A 22,589-nucleotide genomic window follows, 5' to 3' on the forward strand; every position below is an offset into this window, starting at 1 on the left:
GCAGTATGAAAAGTCTGTTTTAATAAACTGGAAATTGTTTTGACCAAAACTTACAACCTGCAGCAATGTTAATGTATTAAAACACATAAATGTTGCGTAAAATACAAGCAAATTGCCATTTTTTAAAAGTACAGCAAGACGGAATAAATCAAGAGTTGGTTGACAACAGTTTTCAAGGTTCTCAAATAGAATATTTGCAAAACATACATGAATTACAATTTAATAAACTCATTGACAATTTACTGTAGGTTTTGCCCATAAGATGAAATACTCAAAAGAATACAACAAGCATCAAAAATGAGATTTAAAAGATCAAAATACAACACTCAAATTCAAGCCATCAATCATGGTGACAATCTCTGTACGTTTAATGGAAATGCAGATGTTCCTAAGGATGTTCAGGTGTGGGTTCAGAAGCAATCCCATGTCTTGGAGTTATTAGCAGAAGGCATGCTTAGGCTGTTGCTGTCCGGGCTCTCCTTGGTGTCACTCTCCTTGGGGTTCCTCTGCTCGGTGTTGTTGCTGGGCGCCCCCTCACCACACCCCCACACTCTGCCTGGCATGCTGCCAGGGTCTCAAAGTTATTGGCATTGCCCTGGCAGCCGCCGTACCAGAATTCAGTACATTTGTTGGCGCCTGAGTCATAATAGAACCGAACTTTCCAAGTGTCACAAGGGCCGTCGTCGCGCGGCAGGGAGCAAACATCACCGGGGAAGGAAGGCGAATGAGGTGATGAGGATGAAGGAGATGACGGGGGCCGCTGAGTGACAAGAAACAAAGAAGAGTGAAACAGTAAATTTAGTTTAGCAAGTTTAGCAGATGTACAGCAGTTGCGATTCCAAGATACTAGATAGAGGCAAACACAACAACTTTTATCAAGCTGTCTTTCTGATTCGAACAACCAGAAGCATCTCGTTGCTTAATGCATCTCAACAAAGACTCTCACTTACCGGTATACACACAAATCCCTGAAACTCTGCATCTCAATGTATCATATTATGTTTTAAGATATACTTCAATTTCATCTTTTACTGACTTAAACAAGTCACATTATTTCACCCACCACAGCGGTCTGAAACTCAGGACATCCTGCTCTGCCAAATCCTTGAGCCGTTGTCACCCCATCCAAGCAACAGCCATACCTAAAAGAGAAAAAAAAGGATGAGGTGATAAATAAATTAAAAGCCACCCAACAATACATTAAAGAAAGACAGGATTGAGAAAAAAGGCTACCGAGTGTGAATGCAGTCGCTCTGTGGGCAGCCTTCATTCCTGGGTCCAGTTGCGGAGGCGTGTCCATCAGGGCAGCAGCCGTACATTGACTGTGTGCAGTGAGTGTACTGCTCATATCCACTGTTGGTATCCGGCCTCCAAACTAATGTAAGTCAAGACAAGGGAGTTGAAACATGTTGGTATGTGAAGAAATAAAATTAAACAGTCCATGTGTACGTTCTTTTTCTTATTGTGTTTTCTTTGTATTTCATTTTGTTCAATATTCAGAATACTGCACAAGTGATGGCACTTAGAGCAAATGTCCTAACCATGCATTATTATTTATAATTCGTGGTTTACAAGTTTTACTGCTGTTTACCTGAGGGGTATCTTGGCACGTGAGGCCCATTTCCTCTCACTGAGTTCCCCGCTGCTGTTGGATTCTGTGCACTTGGGACCACTAGAGAGGAACAACGTTTTAGATAACAGAAAGTGCAGCTCGTAAAAGAGTTTGAAATTATGCTCACGTTGTGGTTGAGTGCAGGGCTGTGAATTGCATGCCTCCACAGAAACAGGCCTGCTCGCTGATCCACACTGGGCTTCTGGATAAGGATTCAAATTTGTGTCTGAGCAGGAAACCCTCCTCTCCCTCACACCGCCACCACAGCTTCTGGTGCACTGCGGAGGCAGGGAAGGACGGTGATGTCGAGATACAGCGGCACGACAGGTTATTTTTGCGGCCAAAAGCACTTTCCTCTCTTCACTCACCAGTCCGTACTCTGTCAGGTGCCAGGTGATGTGCGCGTGACAGGCAGGTCTACGGCAGCTCTGCACTGAAGCAGGTTGCGTCTGTCCGCTGCAGGCATGGTCGGGCAGGCGTTCGCCTCCTGATCCCACACAGAACACCTCCCTCGTCTGCTGTCCTTCCCCACAGGTCACTGAACACTAACCAACACGCAGAAACACGTGTTGAAATCTCATAAAAATTAAATCATTGCGACTCTACTGTCATAATCTATATTGCAACTTTTATATTTTAATAGAAAAAGTAAACATTGATGATGATGCATTTATCATGCATTGCTGTGTATTAAAGGAGTTTTCAATTCAACATTATCTCCAAACTGCTGGTGATCCTTATTACAATTAAAAATGTCTGGGGTCGGATACAAACCACACTGAAGCTGGAGACACTGTACTGTGCAGGACATGGATGCATGTTGCAAGCCTGCTGCATCTGTGGCCTCTGCAGTCGTTGAGAAATGCAGTGCGTCTCATCCACCACGCGAGGGTTGGAGGGGTCCTGCAGCCAGCACGTTACACTGCGATACTGCATGCCCCCATTGCAAGTGGCGGAGCACTGGCCGTAAACACCGACTTTGTAGAAATATGTGTGACGCGCTGGAGGACGAGGAGCAACAGCGACAGGAACAGAGGACTGCACAGAGTTATTGTCTTCATCCAAACCCATGAATTCAGTGTGGGTGAGTGTCTGAAAAGAGACAAATGATACACAAAGGGCATGATTAATTAAGGAAAACACAATAAACAACACCTGAATTTAAAACAAGAAAAGAGATAAAACTCTCAAACATAATGTTATGAATGATGCGTCAGTGCATCCTTTAATGCAAAAAACAAAAGCTCCAAGCCATATCAAAATCTCAATTAAAAACCTTTTACTCTAGAAAATGTTATTTTATGAAGGCAGAGAAGATCTCCCTTTAAGCAAGTGAATATCAAAGTCAAGCTTTGTAAAGTGACATTCAAATATTCACAAAAGCTGCAAACAATCTCTATCAGAGTTACACTCTTTATAATATAATACATGTCTTACAGACAAAAGTCCTCTTGCAATAAAAGGAGTATAATAGTAATAATAGTAGTGATAGTGTGTGAATGTGATTCAGGGTTTAATTGCTTAATTGAAATTTAAATCTGCAAGGTTGTCCATTATTTCATATAGTGAAGGAACGCAAACCGAGTTTATTCATAATGCACCTTTTATAGATAATTCAAGGTACTCTGAAAGAACTGAGAAATACATTAAAATCAAACATCAAAATCATAGATACAATATAAAAATAAAATGTTCTAACTGTATAGTATTTAGTCTCCATCCCTCACCCTGCAGACGCCGTCCACACAGATATCGCTGCGGCCAACATAGCACTTTGTCCCGTCCACTACTGCAGGTCTGTGTCTGTAGAAGAAGGTTTGTCCACTCGGGACACAGTTCAGCTCACACGGGTTGGTTGCTAAAGTAGAAAAGGCACAAAAATCACAACTTCATAATAGAGAAAATCTGTAAACCGAAACCTCTTGCACCAAAAATGATGTAAAACCTTTGGTTGTCTTCATACAGTCATATCAGTTAACACACCTCCATAATAAGGCACCCATGTCTGGTGTTTTCCTTGAAACTGGATTCTGTCAAAATGGGAGCACTGCTCCTCCCTAAAATCCTTTGATCCCGCTGGACATGCCTACCAGGACGGAAAATAACATGTTTATGCAACACAGAATAGATTTCAGCAATGTGCTTAAAATAAAAAATAAAAAAAATAATAAAAAAGATGCAAGTGTGTTATTACCTGTGTGTTGCAGGTACGGAAAGATTTGGAAGATCCCAAGCAGTTGTGTCCTCCATCTGTCCTGGAGGCGAAACGTAAGAATGCCACTTGCGTGTAAATAAGACATTTTGCATTGTCATAGACAGACAGGTTTCAGTTTCCCAGTGTAATTCAAAAAGTGATAAAAAATGATAGAAAGCTCAGTGTCATAACATTTTACAAACAACTGTTTGAAGGACTTCTTTTGATGGAAAGATGAAACATTAAACAAGAAATGATATATTGGTCTTGGAAAGCTTTATATTTAAAATGTCATCACACTGAGATACTGCGTAATATGACAGAAAGAAAAAATAGTCCCATATCTTTGTGTCCTACCTTGAGGTGATGCAGTTCCTGGTTCTCATTGCCACTCCTGTGCCACAGGTGCGACTGCAAGGCCCATAAGCCCCAAACTCCCCCCAGTAGTCGTGGGCTGGCAATGTCTTAAAAAGAAACCCGCTGGTTCAGCCCCTGGAACATATAGTTCTCACACACACCCATTCGCAGCCCACCACGGACCACGAACACACGCTAAATGCATGCCAGAGGCGCCAAAATAGGAACGGGAACATTTAACCACCAAACCATCTTCCATATGTTGCATAAAGTCTGGGAAAGGCTCCTCTGTGATAAATAAACAACTTCACCTAGTGTATGTGTCAGACAGCAAATATTTGTTTGGGTGATTTGCATTTGAAAACCGTATGTGGAGCAGTGTTATAAAAGTTCACCCCCCAGGGGTTGATAAAGTATCTCTGATTCTGATATCGTCCAGTTTCACAAACACAGTTTGAAGTGGGACTCACGGTGAGAGCAGGTACAGCCAGCAGCTGGAGGAGCCCCAGGAAATGTAGAGGGTTCATGATGATCCGACGGTAATCCTGAGAAAGTGGAAAGTAACTCAATGATTAGTACATCACTTCAATAAAAATGCAAAAAAAACAAGTGAATTCCCACAAAGCGTTTCAGTCATGGCTTCCCTTTTGAGATGATGGATTTGATGAAGTACAGTAGCGTGCATGCACATAAGAGATGTCAGACAGTCTTTGCTGAGGTCTTACCTTCTCAGAGTGAAGTCCCAGCTGGTCGTCCTGCAGCCCAGAGGGATCTACTCCTCAGTAGGAAGTGTAGGCGCGAACACCCAGCTTTCTACCTTCTCACCCCCTCTGCTCACCAAGACCACATCCCATAAAGTCTCACATTTCAACCACACAGAAAAACACCAGCTTTCCTTTTTTCTTTTTTCTTTTTCCCCTCAATGGATTTTTTTTTTAATCCTCTTCAGTTTTTGATGCTATATATATATATATATATATATATATATATATATATATATATATATATATATATATATATATATATATATATATATATATATATATATATATATATATATATATATATATTGAGGACTTTACTGTTTGGGACAGGATGTATAAAAGTGGGATGCAGTTTATAGCATCAAGTTATTTCTATTGCGAAGTTGTTTTCTTACTTAACAGAGAATTATGTATTTTTCAGCTGAGATTTAACATGTTTGTTGTTGTTTGATGCAGTGCAAAATGATTATTAGGTTCAGTCCCGAACGGCAAATAGTGCTGAACTAACGATATATCCATGGATATCAAAAGAAAAATTACTCTAAACTAAGATTCTGGGTACATGAGGGTGAATAAGGGGGTTGATCTTTTCTTGCCATGGGGCCTTTTTGGCACATCCCATCACCTCTAAATATGGAGCCATAAGTCAGACTGAAGGCAAACATTGCTTTAAGGGTCTATTTAGATTTATTTTAAGTAAGAAACCTCAGGGAGACATGAGCAGGACATGGAGGATGTTCCAGTAGAAATCAATGAGGAGCAACATTTGCGTGCAGAAGCGGGAGGAGCCATCCTGGCTGTCAGGAGTGAAATATATACTTACTATCACCGCAGAATGCCTGGGTGAAGGAAAAAATAGCTGATGTGTACGGTGACTGTATGTCTGTATGTCTGTGTGTGGTAGAAAGAAAATTATGACAGCAGAGGTGATAAATCTGTAGTTAGCACGCAGCACAGGGGCTGAAGGAAGGATCCTGTCATCGCCTTCAAGACGGGCGCACATGGAAATTTTACGCGAAAGAAATGCAATAAACTGCAGCTTTCCCGAGTTCATAATGTTCTCGTTTTATTAGAGTGATTCCAGCAAGGTGGTGATTCAGCTACGCAGTTATTTTGTTTAAGACCTGTGCTTTAATGCATGACATTCATAGGCTAAATTTAGAGACACAAATTCAGTGTTATTACAGATACATATATTTTCTTTTTTTTTTTGCAAATGTGGTTGTTTAAAAAAAAAAAAAAAGCTGCAGCAAAGAAAGGTAACATGCTGACATTCAAACATCTCGAGAAATAAATTTTCACGGAATTCTGCATTTCATCCAAACTCTTCCAGCGTTCATCCAACTCTTGTATCCTCCTCTGACAAGCGCACAACCACACCGTCTCCTTTTCATCCACAATCAGGAGGAAAGTCTGCCAGAACAGGGGGTTTTCTTCCTTAAAGCTGTCGGTTCAGTTTCTGTGCCTGCTTCTCTTTGGCTTCGAAAGCACTCTTGGTGCTGAACAGATCCTCCACCGTATCCACCATCTCCTGCATGTCTCGGGAGAGCTCGTTGTAGCTCTCCTTCAGACCCTCCTGCTGCTGCCTCAGCTCCACGGCCGCCCGCATCAGCTCGGTGGCCTGGTGGCTGCAGTGGCCCCGGAGCTCCTCCACGTCCGACAGCAGCACCTGCATGCTTTTCATGAGCTGGTCCAACCTGTCCGCCGTCACTTCAAACCCGGACTCTTTCACATTGCTGGCCTTGTCGTTGTCGGGTTCCGGGGCTTCGGCTTCTGGCTTCGGGTGTGTCTCCATCCTGCTGAGAGCTGCCTTACGCTGAGATGTCAGTCAAACAAATATCTGGAAGAAAGGGCAATCATGTAGCCGTGGTCAAAGAAAATGAATAAAGCCGAGGGATAAGAAGGACGAGAATAAAGAAATGGTCAATAGACATCACAGGTATGAAGCTGCTCCGACACTCGCTTTCTTTCAGCTGGTAAAGAGTTTAAGCTACTTGCAGGCGGTAGGAAAATGCACTTCTGACTAATCTGCTTTACTTGTGTACCGGTGTGTGAACTGTTTGTGTCCAGGTGCCCTTTCACTGACATGTGCTGTGCTGTAATCCAGTTAGGCCATCTATTGCAAGGAGCACCCTCCCCAGTCCAGAGCATCGCTGGCTCAGATGAGCAGCAGGCGGGACATCAGATTACATGGTTTCTTCCCTCCTCCAAAACACTGCCTCGTCTGAGGAGATAGATTAACCTCGTCCCCGTGACCTCTGTTGGTGGCCTTGACACGCACGCACACGCACACACACTTTCACATGCCCACTATAATCTCCCTTCTCCTGTGCGCGGCGGTGAGTGTGTGGTGGAATCAAAATGGCACTAGTGGGTCTTAGTGTGCTGCTCAGACACGAAGCTCATGTACAGATCTGATCCTGCATCCAGTCAAAGGTTTCAATTTACATAACAGTACAGAAAATTTTAAGTCAACCACTTAAATTAATTGGGGTTTTTTTTTTTACGTTTTTAATCATTTTACACAAACAATTGGAGGATAGACTGATGGGCGTTTATTTGTAAATTGATGCCTCACAAAAGGTTTATTCTGCTATGGATGCGTCACTAAAAACAAACAAACAAACAAAACAAAACAAAACTGCTGTGTATCATCCTCTTTAAGTGAGAAAATGAAGCTCAGTAAAAAAATAGCACGGTTCAGCACCATGTTGTGGTGTTATGCTGTATATGACTTACAGTATACAATAAAAGAGCAACTCATTCGAGAAACTTGCCTTATAATGTGAAAATGTACTGCTTGTTGATGATACTTTCTCTGTTGTTTCATAAATTTCAAATATTAATAAAAACCTTCTGATCAATGAAAATTGAAAAGTAAAAGTATTCAAATGCAGAAAAGTTTTACATGAAGAAACAGGCTAAAGCTGTACGGCATACGGTCTGTACGCTTTGTGAAATGGTTTGGGTTTTATGCAAAGTCTATTAAATTTATTCGATCTCTGTTATTTTCTCTGTGGTTTCTATCGGGCTCAAAATATACACATCGAGTGGTTACTATAAATAGACCGTAAACGTGAATCCATGTGTGAGTAATTGTTGGTCCCTCTGTTTTTGGCGTCCAGGGTGCGCCTCTCTTATGTCTAATGTCAGGTTGAACATCTGATAATAAAAAAATCAAGTATAGAAGGTGGATGGGAGTGGAATGATGTATTATCATACACTGTTATAATGAACCAGTCTTCACCTCTTTAGCCATTTCTTTGACATGTGATCGTATAACTTTTTCCCAGTTTCTCCCAAAACAACAATAACATGACGACAGACACAAAATACATTGATAGAAGTGTTCATTATACCCTGTAATTGGTGCCACTACTTGATACATCCAAATGTGATCCTCGACACTGCAGACATACAAAAAAAAAAAAGATTTCCATATGTGTCCTTTATGTCGTATTTTATCTATTCAGAGAATGTTTTAAGCCACAAATTGTATGGTATGTGTAATCTTTAAGTCAGTTTTATGCTTTCCAACTTATTTCATTATATTCAGAGGACATAGGTTATTACTGTATGACTTAAAACTCACAAATTAGAAGTGACTAAGAAAGTCTACTGAGTGCCGTTTTAAAGTGTTAAAGAAAAGCTGAGGTCACGAAACAGGCAGAATGAAAGTAATGATGAGTTGGACTCTAACCTGTCTCACAGCAGCATCCGAAATCTCTCTCTTCCAATAGTTGTCGTTCAGTATTGCCAGTAGACGAAACAGCAGAAAGACAAAAATGAGAAAACAATAATATAAAGTGCCACGTGGTTCAAAGAGCCGGCAAGGCAGCAGCCCTTTAAATGGCTGTGAAGATAAGGGAGTCGACATGGTGACCTCACCACCCATCATCGCTTATCTGAGCCAGACAACTTGCCTCATGGAGGCCAATGTCAAGGGGAAACTCTTCTGACGCTGAGACAGGCTTCAAATGCAATACTGCAAGTATGATAAATAATGAGGAAGCATTCATTTTAGACTCATATTGATGAGCAACAAACACAAATCCTGTTAGAAAAGCAGAAGTGTGAATCCAATGCATTGGTAATGTTGTTGTTTCGTATTTAAATACGTATACCAGAGGACAAATTGTGGTTCTAAAAAGGAAACATCAAAACATGAATGAAGCTTTTTTCCCATTTTGCAACAACAAAATATAATGTACATCATGATAAGCAGTTAATTACAGTTAAACATGTTCAAAGGGTTTTAAAAAAAAAAAGCCTTATTCAAAAGAAAATGGATCTAAAAAAATCTTTCGTTTGTGTATGTATATTAGAAGAAAATGTAACTGGACAGAAAATGTGCCTAACATTTTGTTGAACAAGTTGAACAAGACTAAAAAACCAGAACAGTCAGTTTATAGTGGAAAAAAAAAAAAAAGTCATAATTGTTACCTTAGTTTTACAAGCTTTTATATCACAATAATCCAAAAAATTAAATGTTGCTGATGAAACCTACCAACCTTAAAAGAAGACAACAAACTCCTACTTGTTTTTGTGGTAATTATGTGTGATCATCTGGGATGTTTCATCTTGCGAGCTGAAGATAAACAAGACAGTGTGAGAATCCTGCATCGTCTCAGAGCCCCATGGGTCTGCCCACCTCAGGTGGTGGTCCTGTCGATGTCCCAGACTGAACCCTGAACACTGCCTGACAGCAATTAGTTAAATGTAAATTAGTTAATGTATTTAATTATTTATTTATTTGCCTTATTTGTTGCTTTTTTTTAGATTTATGCATTACTGCATTTTAGACATTTATTGGACACGAGGCAGAAGCACTAAACATTCTTTTCATTTGATTGGCCTTGTAGAAGTACACACTGCAATGAGAATCAATTTCACCCCGTTTTTTTGATGATGTGACGATGGACGTAGTCACAGCACTGGTGGCTTCATCACCTGTGAGTCAATGAATTTCCTGACAGTAATTGGTAAGTGTGCAGAAATGTGCCAGACTCTGCGGAACTGCTGAATCAGCACTTCCCATTGAGACTTTAAATCTAACTTGTGCCTAATTTTACTGTCAGCCAATTACTGGAAAGACCAGGTCCATATATATATACACACCCACACACACACACAAGGAAAGGACCACACACTTGCACATGTTAGATTCTTTGTGTGTCTTGAGTTTTCATTGTTTCTTTTTGTTCTTCCTTTAAAGGAGATTAGGGGCTATAGATATACAGTAAGGGTATCCTACCACGTTTGATGTTATATTGAAGCCAAAATGTTTATTTCTAATGCAAGAAATATCTTCTACATTTTCTCATATGTTTTTTGGTTGTATATTGTTGAGAGTAACCTAAAGTTAGTGCATTTCTCAAGTGTCTCCACATGAGGGCAGCATCATAACTCCAAATTGTTTTAGTTTTCGGTTCTCCTGGGGGACCCGTTTGAGCCTCGGTGTCCCCTTTAGGTATAGAGCCCTTTCATCGCTGCCATCTTTGCTTTTGTATTTAAAATTTTCTTTTTAGAATAAATGTGTCAGTGCCATTTCCAACCATTCATCTCAGGCCGAGTTGGAAGTGCTTGTAAATTCTGTGGCGACGCTGTGCATGCGTTTCCGTGAACTCCAACATGTGTGAGCATTTAAGTGGCAACATGTGTATTCATGTGAGTTTCTGTGTATGTGTGTGCCGTGTGGGGGTTCAGAGGTATGGATTATTTCACCCTGGGCCTTATTCAGAGAGGTCAGCCGAGCGTGAGGCGGAGAGGAGAAAGGCAGCATTGTTGTGGTCCAGATGAGTGTCAGAGGTGCCTCAGAAAATAGATTCACTCATAGAGGTTTAAGGAGGGACACACTGGCCTGACCCTTCAGACTATATGACCGTGCTGGAACCCCTTTTTACAATCGTGAATAAATATATCAATTCGCTTGGCCTGGCAGTTATGTGCCACTTACAGGGGCAGCAAATCATTGGTGCACCAATTAGCAGGGCTGCAATAGAGAATAAAAGAGAAGAAAATGTGACCGTTAAAAAAGAAGTTCAGCTTTGTCTGACTAAGAAATGCAGGGAACATTTCTAAAGATTGATTTAATTTAATTTAAAGCAGCAGTTGGTTGATGAAATGGAATTTCACTCACTTTTTCAACACAACAATATAAACCACGGCCAGTTTCCTGTGTAAATAAACTTTAGAATAACTTTGAAAATACATCTAAGTTCTTATCTCTTTCTTTCTTTCTTTCTTTTTTGACTGACACAAACAAGCTCCACCCAGACATGGTTCATCTCTGCAAAATGCTTTCGGACAAGCCATCATCACTGCCGCTCATGACTGAAGAATAAGGTTCACGGCACTGCTCCTCTACTATATGATTTACTCTCAACGTGCGCACATAATGAAGCTCCGTGTCACTGGAAGAATGAGAGAGTTATGGACCAGAGGCACACATGCTGTCTCAGTCCTCGGACCCTCGGGGGACCAGGGACTTGCCACAACGTCGTTACTCTCAGAACTGTTTGACTATTTAAGGACTCTCCTGGGTGTGCATGGGGCGAAGATTTATAGCTCTTCATCAGGACTTGTGGAGGCGTTGTTGTTGTTGAGTTTTAACATGGAGTCTTTCTGGAATCATGGGGGATCAGCATGCGGTTGAAGGGTGCAAAATGCACAGGGGATATTATGAGTTTGAATATTGACGCATGCATTCAAGGACGTGTGTGTGTGGTGAAAACTGTAAAAACAAAATTACAGAATTAATAGCTGCACTTTTATACCGATGTGTTTATTTATCAATTTATTTTGTATTTTTCTATTTATTGAAGAAACCATAGCTTCTGAAGAATACCCAAACATGCATAGGTAGAACATGCAAACGCCACACAGAAGATCCCACTCGGCTGCATTTAAACTGGGAGTATTTTTGTTTACCAAACCACAATTACTCTGAGACCTGATTCATATTGGGATACTTACAATATTTGGAGACATATTTAGTTGTTTGAGCTCTAGTAGTCAGAGAGGGGCCAAAAAAGCTGTGCATCAACTTCTATTTTCTCTTGTTGATCTTCAACTTCTTCTTCTTTAAAACTGCCTCAGAGGACTATGTCTTTAAGAACATAGCAATGCACCAGTATCCCTCAAAACAAGTAGAGCCTTTTATTAAAAAAAAAGTAAGTAAAGCAGCGAAGCAGAGCTCCACCCAGATCGGTCCGATCTGGATCAGTTTCTGTAAGATGCTGCCTTTTCTGGTAAATGGGTGGGATTCCCTGTCCTGTCCCTCCAGGGGAGTACAAGTGCATGCATAGCTAATGTTCCAATCAAAACGCCCCCGCTTTCATTTGTTTCCAGAGAATTTCATCCCCCGCTGTCAGAAAAAAAACACGACAATGTAACGTCTCTCCTGTGTGTCGGTCAGAAACCTGATACTTACAGAAAGCTGTCTGAGTCAGGGACCTTTAAATATTTGTCTCCAGAACGGACCCGGGTTGTGGAAAATGGGCGATTTATGCTGAAATTGGCAGCTCTTGAAGGGGATGAAAAATGACTCATCTCACTGGTATGCTCTTGGTTGTTTCAGTGAGCTGGTTTGTTGCCATAAATAGGACCCATAAAACTGTCTCCCACCATGTGACTCGATCAGTGGACCATGCCAGAAGAAATCAGGCCAAACAGTGGTGATCCCGATCGCAGACCTTAGAAGATAAGCAGGGGTATCCTTGTCAAATTGCAGGGATGTAATTTAAAGTGGAATGCATCAAGTTGACCTTCTCATGACACACGGCCATTATGCATGTCTAATGTGTCCAGAGTGTCTGTCGAGTGAAGCATTTGGGCCTGGTTCATGATAAGTGATACATCTGACATTGATCTGCTCACCGGCCCAGAGCACTCTATTGTTGGACTCTGCTGCACCTGACGTGATAGCCTGCCAGCGCTGCACTCCCCGAAACAAAGCTTTAATTGTTTTATATTCCTTCCACATTCCTGGGCTCGCAGGTTTCGCCTCGGCGTACACTTACACACACGTGCTCAGGAACCAGGTTATACATACTGTACACAGACCACTCATCCCATTTGATGTTTTTCTTCTGGCGATGAAGTGCCACGCTTGGCTTGCATGACCGAAAAATAGAAACGTATGGGAATGTGGCTTTTCAAGGAACCACAGGCCCTTAAGTTGATCCACGTTTAATCCAAGCAAAGTTGAGCTAAAAGGCTGGTTTGGTGTCGTTTGTTGTTGGTGTATTGTCGAAGCAAATCAAATTTGAATTGAACTGAAATGCCAGTCCACTTGAATCTATGTAAATAAGACACATTTCAGGTTGAAAACTAAACTTTGGTCTCTTAGAAACCCATAAGTGTAACAAGTTCAAAGGCTGCAGAGCTCTATATAAAGATTTATCTGACCTTTAACTGTGAAAACCTCAAGCAGGCTTCCCACAGCCCATCATTTTATCAAAATAGAATTTACACATGTGGTAAAAACAAACATATTCCAAAGCTGAGCACCGTACCCATTGCAAATTAGCAAATTAACTTAGGTCACACGCCCTCAGATCAAACAATATCCACAAATGTGCGGGAAAATTGCATAAAATTGCAAAAAAATCATTTAAATCAATGGTGATAAATACTTGTTTGTTTTTCTTTCAACTTCTTTTATTTACATTTACATTACATTTCTTTTTAGAGTTTAAATTTACTGGATGGGAACTATTTTGCTTCCTAATAGTAATTCCGATTGCCACTGATTAAGTACTATGACGTATTCATCTCATCAGAAATAAGTTCAAATTTCCATTGACATTACTCAGGATTAAACCACAGTTGCAGCCACATTTTGTTTTTCATAACAGCCGCGACATTTCTCTCTCTCTTTTTTTGTTACTTGCCGCCATCTCTGCCAGGACCTCATTTACTTTTATCCAGGCTGGGAAACGGGTTTTAGACACCAGGGAAATCTGGTGTGCCTCTGCTCCTCTCGCAGCTAATTAGCGTGTGAACTAATTGCACAGCTAACTTTAGCAAAGCGACAGCCTAGTTCCATCTGTCCGCTCTCGATAAAGGAGGGAGGCCGATTTAGTCGGGGCCTACCGGTGACATCCTGGCTACTTTTAGCATTATCTAACAAGAAGTTTCACCTTTTTTCTCCCACTGATCAACGATGTGTATTTGAAACTGCCGTTTGAACTCATATACTGAGCAACACGGTCAAAGTATCTAGTCGGTCCTTTTATATAGTCTGCTGCCATTGTTACACTGACTTTGTATGCATATCTTATCATTTTATTTCCTCGATTCCTGTATTTCTTCTGCCTCTGTGAACCCCCCAGTGGGTCCTGCCCCATACTGTGAGACCGGGTTGTGGTTTGAGGTTCGCTGGTAACTCTGAATTACCCATAGTGTCTGCGAGCATTGTTGTGAGCCTTCACTCGGATTGACTCCGGCTGCTTGCCACCCTGAAGTGGACAAAGTGATAACCAAGACGTATGGTAATTTATCTGCTCCCCACCGCCCAAACTTGACTAAACCACATTTCAGAACTGGAAGGATGTGAAAAGAAAGTGAAAAGGGACTTCTGATCATGAGATCTTCAAATGGAGTTTCACAGTTATTCTTGTTTTACCGGATTGAAAGTAATAGGTTCCCATTTAAAGAGACAAACACTACTCTCTTTGTCGCAAACAAAACCCAAACTTTATGTGAGGTGGTCCGGAGGTTCTTGCAGTTTGACGACCTCAGACTTCCTCCAATTGCTCACTAAAGGTTGGCACTGACGAAGAAAACAGACACCAAATTTTGACAGACTTCTCCCCACCTGCCATTCTCCTTCCTGCTGCTGAGAGGGTCTTGACAGCCAGAGTACATGTGTTGAAGTTTGGAGGTGTGCTGGTCTGACTTCTACGATGTGAAATGCATCCAACGTGAAGGGGATGACAGGAGAGCGATCTAAGGTCAAGGTTATAGGGTGCAGTGGATCAAATTCCCCCCGCCAAAAAACTGGACCACCAAGTCATTTTAGGGGTGACTTAAGAAAAAAAAAAGAAGTGGGCTTCAGTGGGCTCAAAAATATAACTACTTAGTTTATAAAAGTGAACATGTAAACATAATGGAAGGGTAAGTCGGCTTAAATATCCATACCAAGTGTTAATATGGCTTTTTAAAGAATATCTTAAATTTTTATCTGCATGCCCCAAGAGATCTTTGTTTTTACTTAATAGCTCTTAATGGGTAATGAATTTTAATATCACATGTGATGTAAGGCGCTCAATCTCCATTGGAAGCAATTTGTGGTTCTGTGTCTTGCTCAAGGAGTCCCGTGTGTGAAGGATTAATCTCAGCTATAAATATCTTCTTGACCATGGACAACAGATTTAGTGGTAAGTAAGTCGACCAATCCATCCATCCATTTTATATACCTCTTTATCAAACTCTGTATCATGGGCGACTAGAGCCGATCCCAGCTGACTACACCCTGGAAAAGGTCGCCAGTCCATCACAGTCCCAAACTGAACACAAGCAAGTCCAGTAATTTACAAATATCCATCTATCCATCGTCTTTAAGGATTAGATTTCTTTTACATATGAAAAAAAATCTGAATGAAAATGTATGTTTCATTTCATTGGCTCTTTCTGAAGAGTCAGAAAATGATTTCCTGTCAGTGTTATTGGCAATGATTTATTCTCAGCCCTTCAATAATATTTCAGCTATGTTGGATGCTTGAGGGAAGATGGCTTTTCATGTTTAGGTTTCCTTTTTTTGAAACATTTGAATCATCGTACTCAATATCATTAGTCAGTAATCCTTTCAGTGCCAGGCAAGACTTTACCTACATGACTTCATCAGCTCTGGACAATTTGACACCAGGTAGTGATGTAATGCGATAAAAATAAAAGAAAGGGAGGGAGGGAGGGACACCACACATGATCCATTTCCTCTTCTGTGAGCCAACAGTGATTTATAGAAAAGGTGTTGTTGTGAAGGTCAGACACTGAAGGATTGTGTGACTGCAGGTGTGTCCCTGCACTGCCTACACAACAGCCCACATAAGGAATCTTTTCACCAATCATGATCCATTTTGCACAGGAATAAAATCAACACACATTTCAATTGAAATGTGATGGAAAGTACTGGCCCACAAGGAAGGAAAAAGTGATTGAGAAGAAAAAAAAAAAGAAGATTGATAAGACATGTCGTGAGTATTATCCGATCTGCCGTCCGATATGGTGAAACCCCAGTTCATCATAAGATGAAGTGTAATCCTCAAACACCTGCCTCTCCACTGATTGCAGCCTTTCACAGTTCGTGTACAATAAAGAAAAGACTTTCCATTCAGTGAACTTCATGCGATAATAAAGAGTAGAAAGAAAGAACTTCCTCAGGATTTTGTAGGTGGTGATGAGAGATGCACCGCCATTTATTCACTGGCTGATTAGATAAGAACTTGGTGAGTTCATCTTGCTGTATTTGTTTGGTTGATGTGTGAATACAGTCAAATGCATGTTTTTGGACTTTGGAGTACCCATAGAAAAACAATGGCTGCACAGTCAGAACATGCAAACTCCAAATACAAAGGCCCCTAAGCCCAATAGGAATGCACCTTGCTGTCTCAAATGAGCACCAATACCTTTTCTGAAATGTCTCACATTTCTTAGTGTGTTTAGCGTCCCTCTCATGTACTAAAAGCACAAAAGCCCCCCAGTATTTTCCCACCGCATCAGCATGCATAATAAGGGTGCCACATGGGCAGCGATCAGAGATGGCATTACACACCCACTGAGGCATTTCCTGCAGCGTTTCCTGTTCTCTTCATGACTTCATGTGCTAATGTCCATTAATCCTGGCAACTCGACAGCTTTTTCTGTCTCAGCGTCTAATATCACAAAGGCGCGCTCTCTCTCTCTCTCTCTCTCTCTCTCTCTCTCTCTCTCTCTCTCTCTCTTTCTCTTTCTCGCGTTCCCACTTTCTTTCCGTCTTCACAGCCGCCTCTCTGAACAGAGGGCAGCAGAGCGGGGCTCCCGGTATTTCACAGCCGATGGTGGAGATAAGATTTCTCCTGTGTGAGTAGGTTTACATGCGCCCATGGCCTGTGTGTGCACGCATGACAGGAAAAACACTGTATACAGCTTGGCCTTGGGGAAAACATCGTCTGGGAACTGTAAAACTGATGCCAAGCTGTCTTGCGTTTTTGTCACAAACGTCTGCAAGCAAGTAGCAATCAAATAGGAAGTAGTAAAGTTTAAGATATAGGACGTGGAGCTGAGTACAGTGTTGAAACCTGGGACTTATGTTTAGTGTATTGTTGTGTCTGTAACGCTGGATGATAAGTTTTCTTGAACTACTGGGCTTTAGTATGACTGCTCTCATCTTGGTGGAGAAAAATCATCAAATGTATTTTCTTCTCATTTGTCTTATTGGCCTTAGACACGATAAACACCAAGACATACATTATCTTAGCGTGACTCAGATCGACAGCAGTCCTCGCATTAGTTCCTCCAGAAATAAGCTTTAGCTACCCCACAGTAGGTAACACGGATGAGCAAATCATTTTCCCGAGGGAGTCATATGAGAAACTTGCAATGAGCCAAACCTTTTACCCAGTTCTGTTGATATGGGTGTATGGTACTGTGTTCAAGCAAAAAGTAACGTGTCCCATATACATGTTTATGGTCTGCTCCCTCCAAGTTTTGGCATTTCTTTGAAAGATTCCCCTTAAAAATGGGATTTCAATTGTAAAACAGTTCAGAGGAGGACAAACAACTAACAACATGTGGCTCACAGGCATTGCCATGAGATATAGAAAATTACATGAGTGAGCTGCATCCCACATGTGCAAAAGTCATACAAATGCACGATTCAGTTTTTTTGTTTTTTTTATGTTGCACTTACATTTGTACCTCTTCCATTAGAGCAGTTTTGACCTGACAAAGTTCATGCTTTTGTATTTTTGTCTTCTCTGCAGAACATTCTCAGCAAAGCATTTACAAGAAGTTGCAAAAAAAAAAAAACGAGTGAAAAATACAATAAGTACTATTTCTGGAAATGATTTGAAAGCAAAAGTAACATGTGCACATAAGAGGATGTGCATAAACAAAGCTAAATGCAGGAAATCTTTATCTACAGGACAGGATGTCATTTTGTGCACGGCCCAAGTCATCTGAGATAAATGGGTCATTTTGAGCGGTACAATATTTCCTTGAATTGCAGACTTGCAGATGATACATCTGTGCTACTTGAACACGTTAAGATGACACAAGGTAGGAAGTAATTTAATTAGAAATTGATTTAACCTGTTGGACAACGACAGCTATGTGATAAGATCCGACAGAGCCATGTGCTATGGTATGCCATTCACCATCGAGTAATAATATCAAACAGCCCTCGTCGTGTAAACATAAACGTAATCTTAAAACCTCTTTTGAATCATAGTAAACACTTTCAGTTTAAAATGTTTCATCACTGCAGAAGGTAACTTCATGACTGCTTACAGAGACAACAAACTATTTGGACTATGGGACTTCAACTCCACTGAAACTGGTCAGACATGCCTCAACAAGCGCAGGGAGAAAACTGTTATTAGTCAACAATAATTTCTTTCTCTGAAAAACTCGACTCTGACATGTTGAGAGGACAGCGACAGCTCAGGCATTGTTTGTCTGTTCCGCTGCTACCTGAGGGGAAATCGTTATCACTCTCAGGATTTCAGCGGTTTCAGTTGACAATGAAGTCATCCTACTGCGAGAAAGATGATATTATAGAGAAAGGCTCTGTTGCTGAGCCCATCCCCGGTGGGATAATCATTCAGCCCATGAGCTCATCTGCACTGAAGGTAAAAATCTGAAATGTGACGGAAGGATTATTTCTAATCACTATAATGGGATTTGGCTCTTTGAGTAAAATGCATCAACAAAACAGTGAGTGACATCCCCATTACTTTCTTCTTTTACAAGAAATAAGATGAACTATTCGACCACAAGACTTGATGTCATTATGGAGGCAACATGAATTATGGAGGTGTGGCAGGGATGAGCGAAACTAACCCAGTATCCATTCAGTCATCCCAGATGCATCCTACCCCGCCACTGTTTATAGACTTTTATTTGGTTTAGGGTTTCCTTTACAGTGAGTTTGCGTGCAGGGAGGCAACAGAAGTCATTGTCAGGTCAAAACGAGAGAGTTCCAACTGCTGGTCAAGGTCTTTAATGGCATTTAAGGCAATAAGTTTGATACTGGGTTTTTTTTCAAGCTGCAAATTTCTATGTAGTGTGATTTCTCAGCCCCATCAAGGTTTAAAATGTGCAAGCTTCATTCAGAACAGTTTTTTTTTGCTTTCCATTAAACTTCAAAACCATGGGTCTCCATAATATTTTTAAAATTACACTCAAGAAACTAAAATGAGTGAAAAAGTATTACGCTGTGCACGTTTCCTTCAAGGCCAAACCTGTGACCTGTCATGAATTGAGAAAAACGTGATCTCGCCTTCTTCATGTAACTTTTAAAAGTTCCTTCAGGGATGTGAATTCTTCAAAGGTTACCAAGAACACCTCAAGGACGTTTTCTCACTCTGCAGAAAAGTAAACAGTGAATTCGAACGATTGTTTAACACACTAAAGCATTGGTTGACAGTCCAAATTAATTCTGTCCTTCTGTCCTTGTCATGTTGCCAGTGTTTTGTTTTTAATTCAAATCACATAAACAATTAGTGTTGTTGTTTTTTCTTCTTCTCTGTAAATAAAGGGTCATTTTTGGACAGTATGATATGGTACATATATGGTAGAGATCAAATATGGTAGAGTTAAAATCTGTCATTTTAGTCACTTCAGTGCTTTTCAAAATATTAGATTTTATCTGAATTGCACTTAAGTGTGTGTATGACACTATTAAAACACTTCAGAGCTGGTATTTTTTTCATTTCCAACCGGGTATATCAACCAGTGCCATATAAAAGTATAAAACGGCAATAAAATCCTACTGACCTCAATGAAAGTTTTAGCAGTGCCGAAGTGCAAAGGTCCCACTTTCCAATCGCACATGAACGCACCATATAAAAACAATATTGGATAAAGGATTGAATATTTGTGCTGAAGGTTATACGGTGAATGTCTAAGGAGAAATAACAAAGAACTGCATTGGATGAAAAAAGAAAAGAAAAGAAAAGAAAAAAGAAATGTGCTCAGGTGAGCTGTAAAACTACGTCATATATAAAGTACCTGCGTGAGGTCACTCAGGTTTCTTCAGTCGAGTAAACGACGCCGGAGCGAAAGAACGTGATATCAGTTTATGAGTTTTCAGTCATAAGAAGATTATGTGGGCGATTCTGATATGGAGGGAGTTGTCTAAGACCCCCGGTCTGGCCCACCTGATTTCTGCAATCACACCACTGAAGAAGAAAAACGGTGAGTGGAACGTGCGTAATTGCGCGTTTGGAGCAGGCCTCTGCTGACGCTCTTCTGTTTGGGTTGTTCATTTCTAAGCGGTTCGGCAGACACGTGGTTTTCCAGGTTGATAATGTTCCCAGAAGCAGGTGCGCTGTACAGGTACAGTCCAGCTAAATGCCGGACAGGCATATAGATAATGGAGGAACCGATGATGGAGCAGGTTGGGTAAGGATGAGCGCCACAGGACAGGGAGAGCCACTCTTCGTTATCAGATGGCAGCTCGCCTGTGGTGGTTTTTGATGGACAGAAAGAACATGCGGTCACGCTTTCATTGGAGTTGTGCTACTGTGAAGAAACATGGTTAACTCAGACTCCAGTCCTTGTGAAATTGAGCTTACATAACTGGAATTGTACACACAAACTGATGTTTATTTCCCCTGTACGGTAGTGTGTCAGTTTATTCTTTTCAAGTGGACCCAGGCTGGGGGCTTTTATGAAACAGCAGCAGATGGATCTGGTAGGGCTGCAAGTGTTTTCACACTGAGTCACAATTTAAGTAATGATTTCTACTGAGCATCACTTCAACTCACATATTAAGGTTTGATATATAAGGTCCTTTCACCATCTTTACAACCTGTTCCTGCTGCAGCATGCTGAGCTAAAGCGATGGTTAGAAGTTAAAATTGCTCCTGGTGCTGCCATGTGTGGTTTATGCCAGTATAGTCCGTTTTATTAAGAAAGAAACGCTATTTCATCTGATTTCAACAGCTCAACATATTGCTTTCATGAAAATGGTTGTTTCTTAAAAAAACAACAAAAAAAAAACCTCAGAAATATCATGGTTATTTGTTTTTCCAGTTACTACAGGCATTGGAGCCACGTGACATAACACAGAGGGACAAACTATCACACATCATTCACACTTAAGGGCAAATTTAGAGGCGTACCAACGAACCTCAAATACATGGTTCTGGAGTAGACTAGATTTGTAGAAAATCTGACAGGTCTGTTTAAAAACCCACACATGTCCAGGGAGGACATCCAAACAGACATCTGTACTTGAACCAGGTTTAATCAGCCAGCGAGGTGAGACTATCCCCCACAGAATAAAATATTTCAAATATTTCATATATATTTTAGATATTTAGAATTTTCCTGACTTGTGAGCTAAATTGATTAAGAATGAAACAAACTAGACAACATATATTTGTGAAAAACATGAAAATATCACCATTTGAAAATAATTGCTAATAAAGATTATATTTTCAGTTGTGTTCTGTTTCTTTTTTTTTTTTTTTTTTAGAGATGTAGATGTATCCAAAAGAGAATTTGATTTGAATCAATACCTGATTCACATTAGGCTCCTTCTCTCTTAAACTACAAACTCCACACTTTGTGCATGGATGACAAGAGATAAAGACATTTCTATTGTGGTCATAGTAGAATATGAAGATTAGAACTTGGTGGGAAATGTTTTTGAGGATCAAAGGATAATAAAAGTGATAATTTGGCAGTAAAGTTACTCCAGCACTGTATCAAGCTATCCTCAAATATCCTTTTAAACGTGACGTATTTTTTCTCATTGTGACGTACCGTTTAACTTCAGTTTTAATTGAGCAATATTAAGATTTTAGATGTATTTTTGAAGGCAGTTATCTCCCCATGAAGTCTTTCAAAGCCAACTGACTGCAGACATGCTTGTGATATGGAGTAATATCAGTAATTCATTTAGAAAACGTAAACATCCTTATTTGCCGGAGCACATGGCTGCAGCTTTAAATTGTACGCCTTGACGTCATAGTTGAGTAAACCCTGCAATTGAAGTCGGCTGACAGGAAGAATTGAACTGAGTCATGTTTGAATATTAGGCGAAGCTTTGTGTGTTGACCCTTTCTCACAGTTGGAGGAGGACGGCAGGTGCTGTGCTATTCTAAATCTTGTGAGAATGTAATCTGAGCTTTGATGACCTTAGTACCTTCACCCCCCCCCCCCCCCCCCCCCCCCCCCCCCCCCCCCTCCCCAGTGTGCCACTGTGTAATGTTAAACTCGGGACGGATCAGACGCCGTCTTCTCATGTCCTGTCAGTAGTTTGGTCCCAGTGATTTACCGTCTTCCGCTCGTCTCCTGCTAACATCGTGACCTTGAGATTATATAGAGCAAGTGATTAAAGGGTCTGAAATACTGGTTTGGGGAGCATTTTACTTGCTGAACCTAAACTGGGCTTGTTCCAACTGGCAGAAAGAAAGAAATAACGGACATGCCATATACAATGAAAATGAAT

General features: G+C 40.8%; 2 protein-coding genes across 11 annotated transcripts; both read right to left on the reverse strand.

The window, feature by feature from the left end:
• Nucleotides 1-4,956, reverse strand: paplnb (papilin b, proteoglycan-like sulfated glycoprotein). Its single transcript, XM_080491498.1, has 13 exons — nt 4,889-4,956; nt 4,634-4,708; nt 4,164-4,270; nt 3,807-3,867; nt 3,596-3,698; nt 3,340-3,470; nt 2,387-2,704; nt 1,981-2,157; nt 1,740-1,890; nt 1,592-1,672; nt 1,234-1,375; nt 1,064-1,142; nt 1-760 (listed from the first exon to the last, which is right to left on the reverse strand). The coding sequence occupies exons 2-13, from the start codon at nt 4,688-4,690 to the stop codon at nt 455-457; spliced, it is 1,713 nt and encodes a 570-aa protein (XP_080347624.1). The 5' UTR covers nt 4,691-4,708; nt 4,889-4,956; the 3' UTR covers nt 1-454.
• Nucleotides 4,957-5,593: 637 nt separating this feature from the next.
• Nucleotides 5,594-9,603, reverse strand: LOC308126700 (uncharacterized protein). Of its 10 annotated transcripts, none has more exons than XM_080491257.1 (4): nt 9,439-9,572; nt 8,628-8,912; nt 8,287-8,334; nt 5,594-6,767 (listed from the first exon to the last, which is right to left on the reverse strand). In XM_080491257.1, the coding sequence occupies exon 4, from the start codon at nt 6,720-6,722 to the stop codon at nt 6,366-6,368; it is 357 nt and encodes a 118-aa protein (XP_080347383.1). In that variant the 5' UTR covers nt 6,723-6,767; nt 8,287-8,334; nt 8,628-8,912; nt 9,439-9,572; the 3' UTR covers nt 5,594-6,365. The 10 variants fall into 10 exon arrangements, with proteins under 10 accessions (XP_080347383.1, XP_080347389.1, XP_080347390.1 ...); XM_080491260.1 differs by having other exon boundaries at nt 5,963-6,767; nt 8,628-8,657; nt 9,465-9,576; XM_080491259.1 differs by having other exon boundaries at nt 5,963-6,767; nt 8,628-8,657; nt 9,439-9,575.
• Nucleotides 9,604-22,589: the final 12,986 nt, after the last annotated feature.

The sequence above is a fragment of the Lipophrys pholis genome (genome assembly GCF_963383615.2).
Source record: "Lipophrys pholis genome assembly, chromosome: 21".
Taxonomy (NCBI): Eukaryota; Metazoa; Chordata; class Actinopteri; order Blenniiformes; family Blenniidae; genus Lipophrys; species Lipophrys pholis.

Bases quoted from the DNA above. Each gene is read 5' to 3' on its own strand.
- LOC308126700 (XM_080491264.1), bottom strand. From the start codon at position 6,722: ATGGAGACACACCCGAAGCCAGAAGCCGAAGCCCCGGAACCCGACAAC.
- paplnb (XM_080491498.1), bottom strand. From the start codon at position 4,690: ATGAACCCTCTACATTTCCTGGGGCTCCTCCAGCTGCTGGCTGTACCT. The intron at 1,891-1,980 runs GTGAGTGAAGAG...CTGCCTCCGCAG, and splicing joins ACCTGACAGAGTACGGACTG to TGCACCAGAAGCTGTGGTGG. The intron at 761-1,063 runs GTGGGTGAAATA...CTTGTCACTCAG, and splicing joins CTGAGTTTCAGACCGCTGTG to CGGCCCCCGTCATCTCCTTC.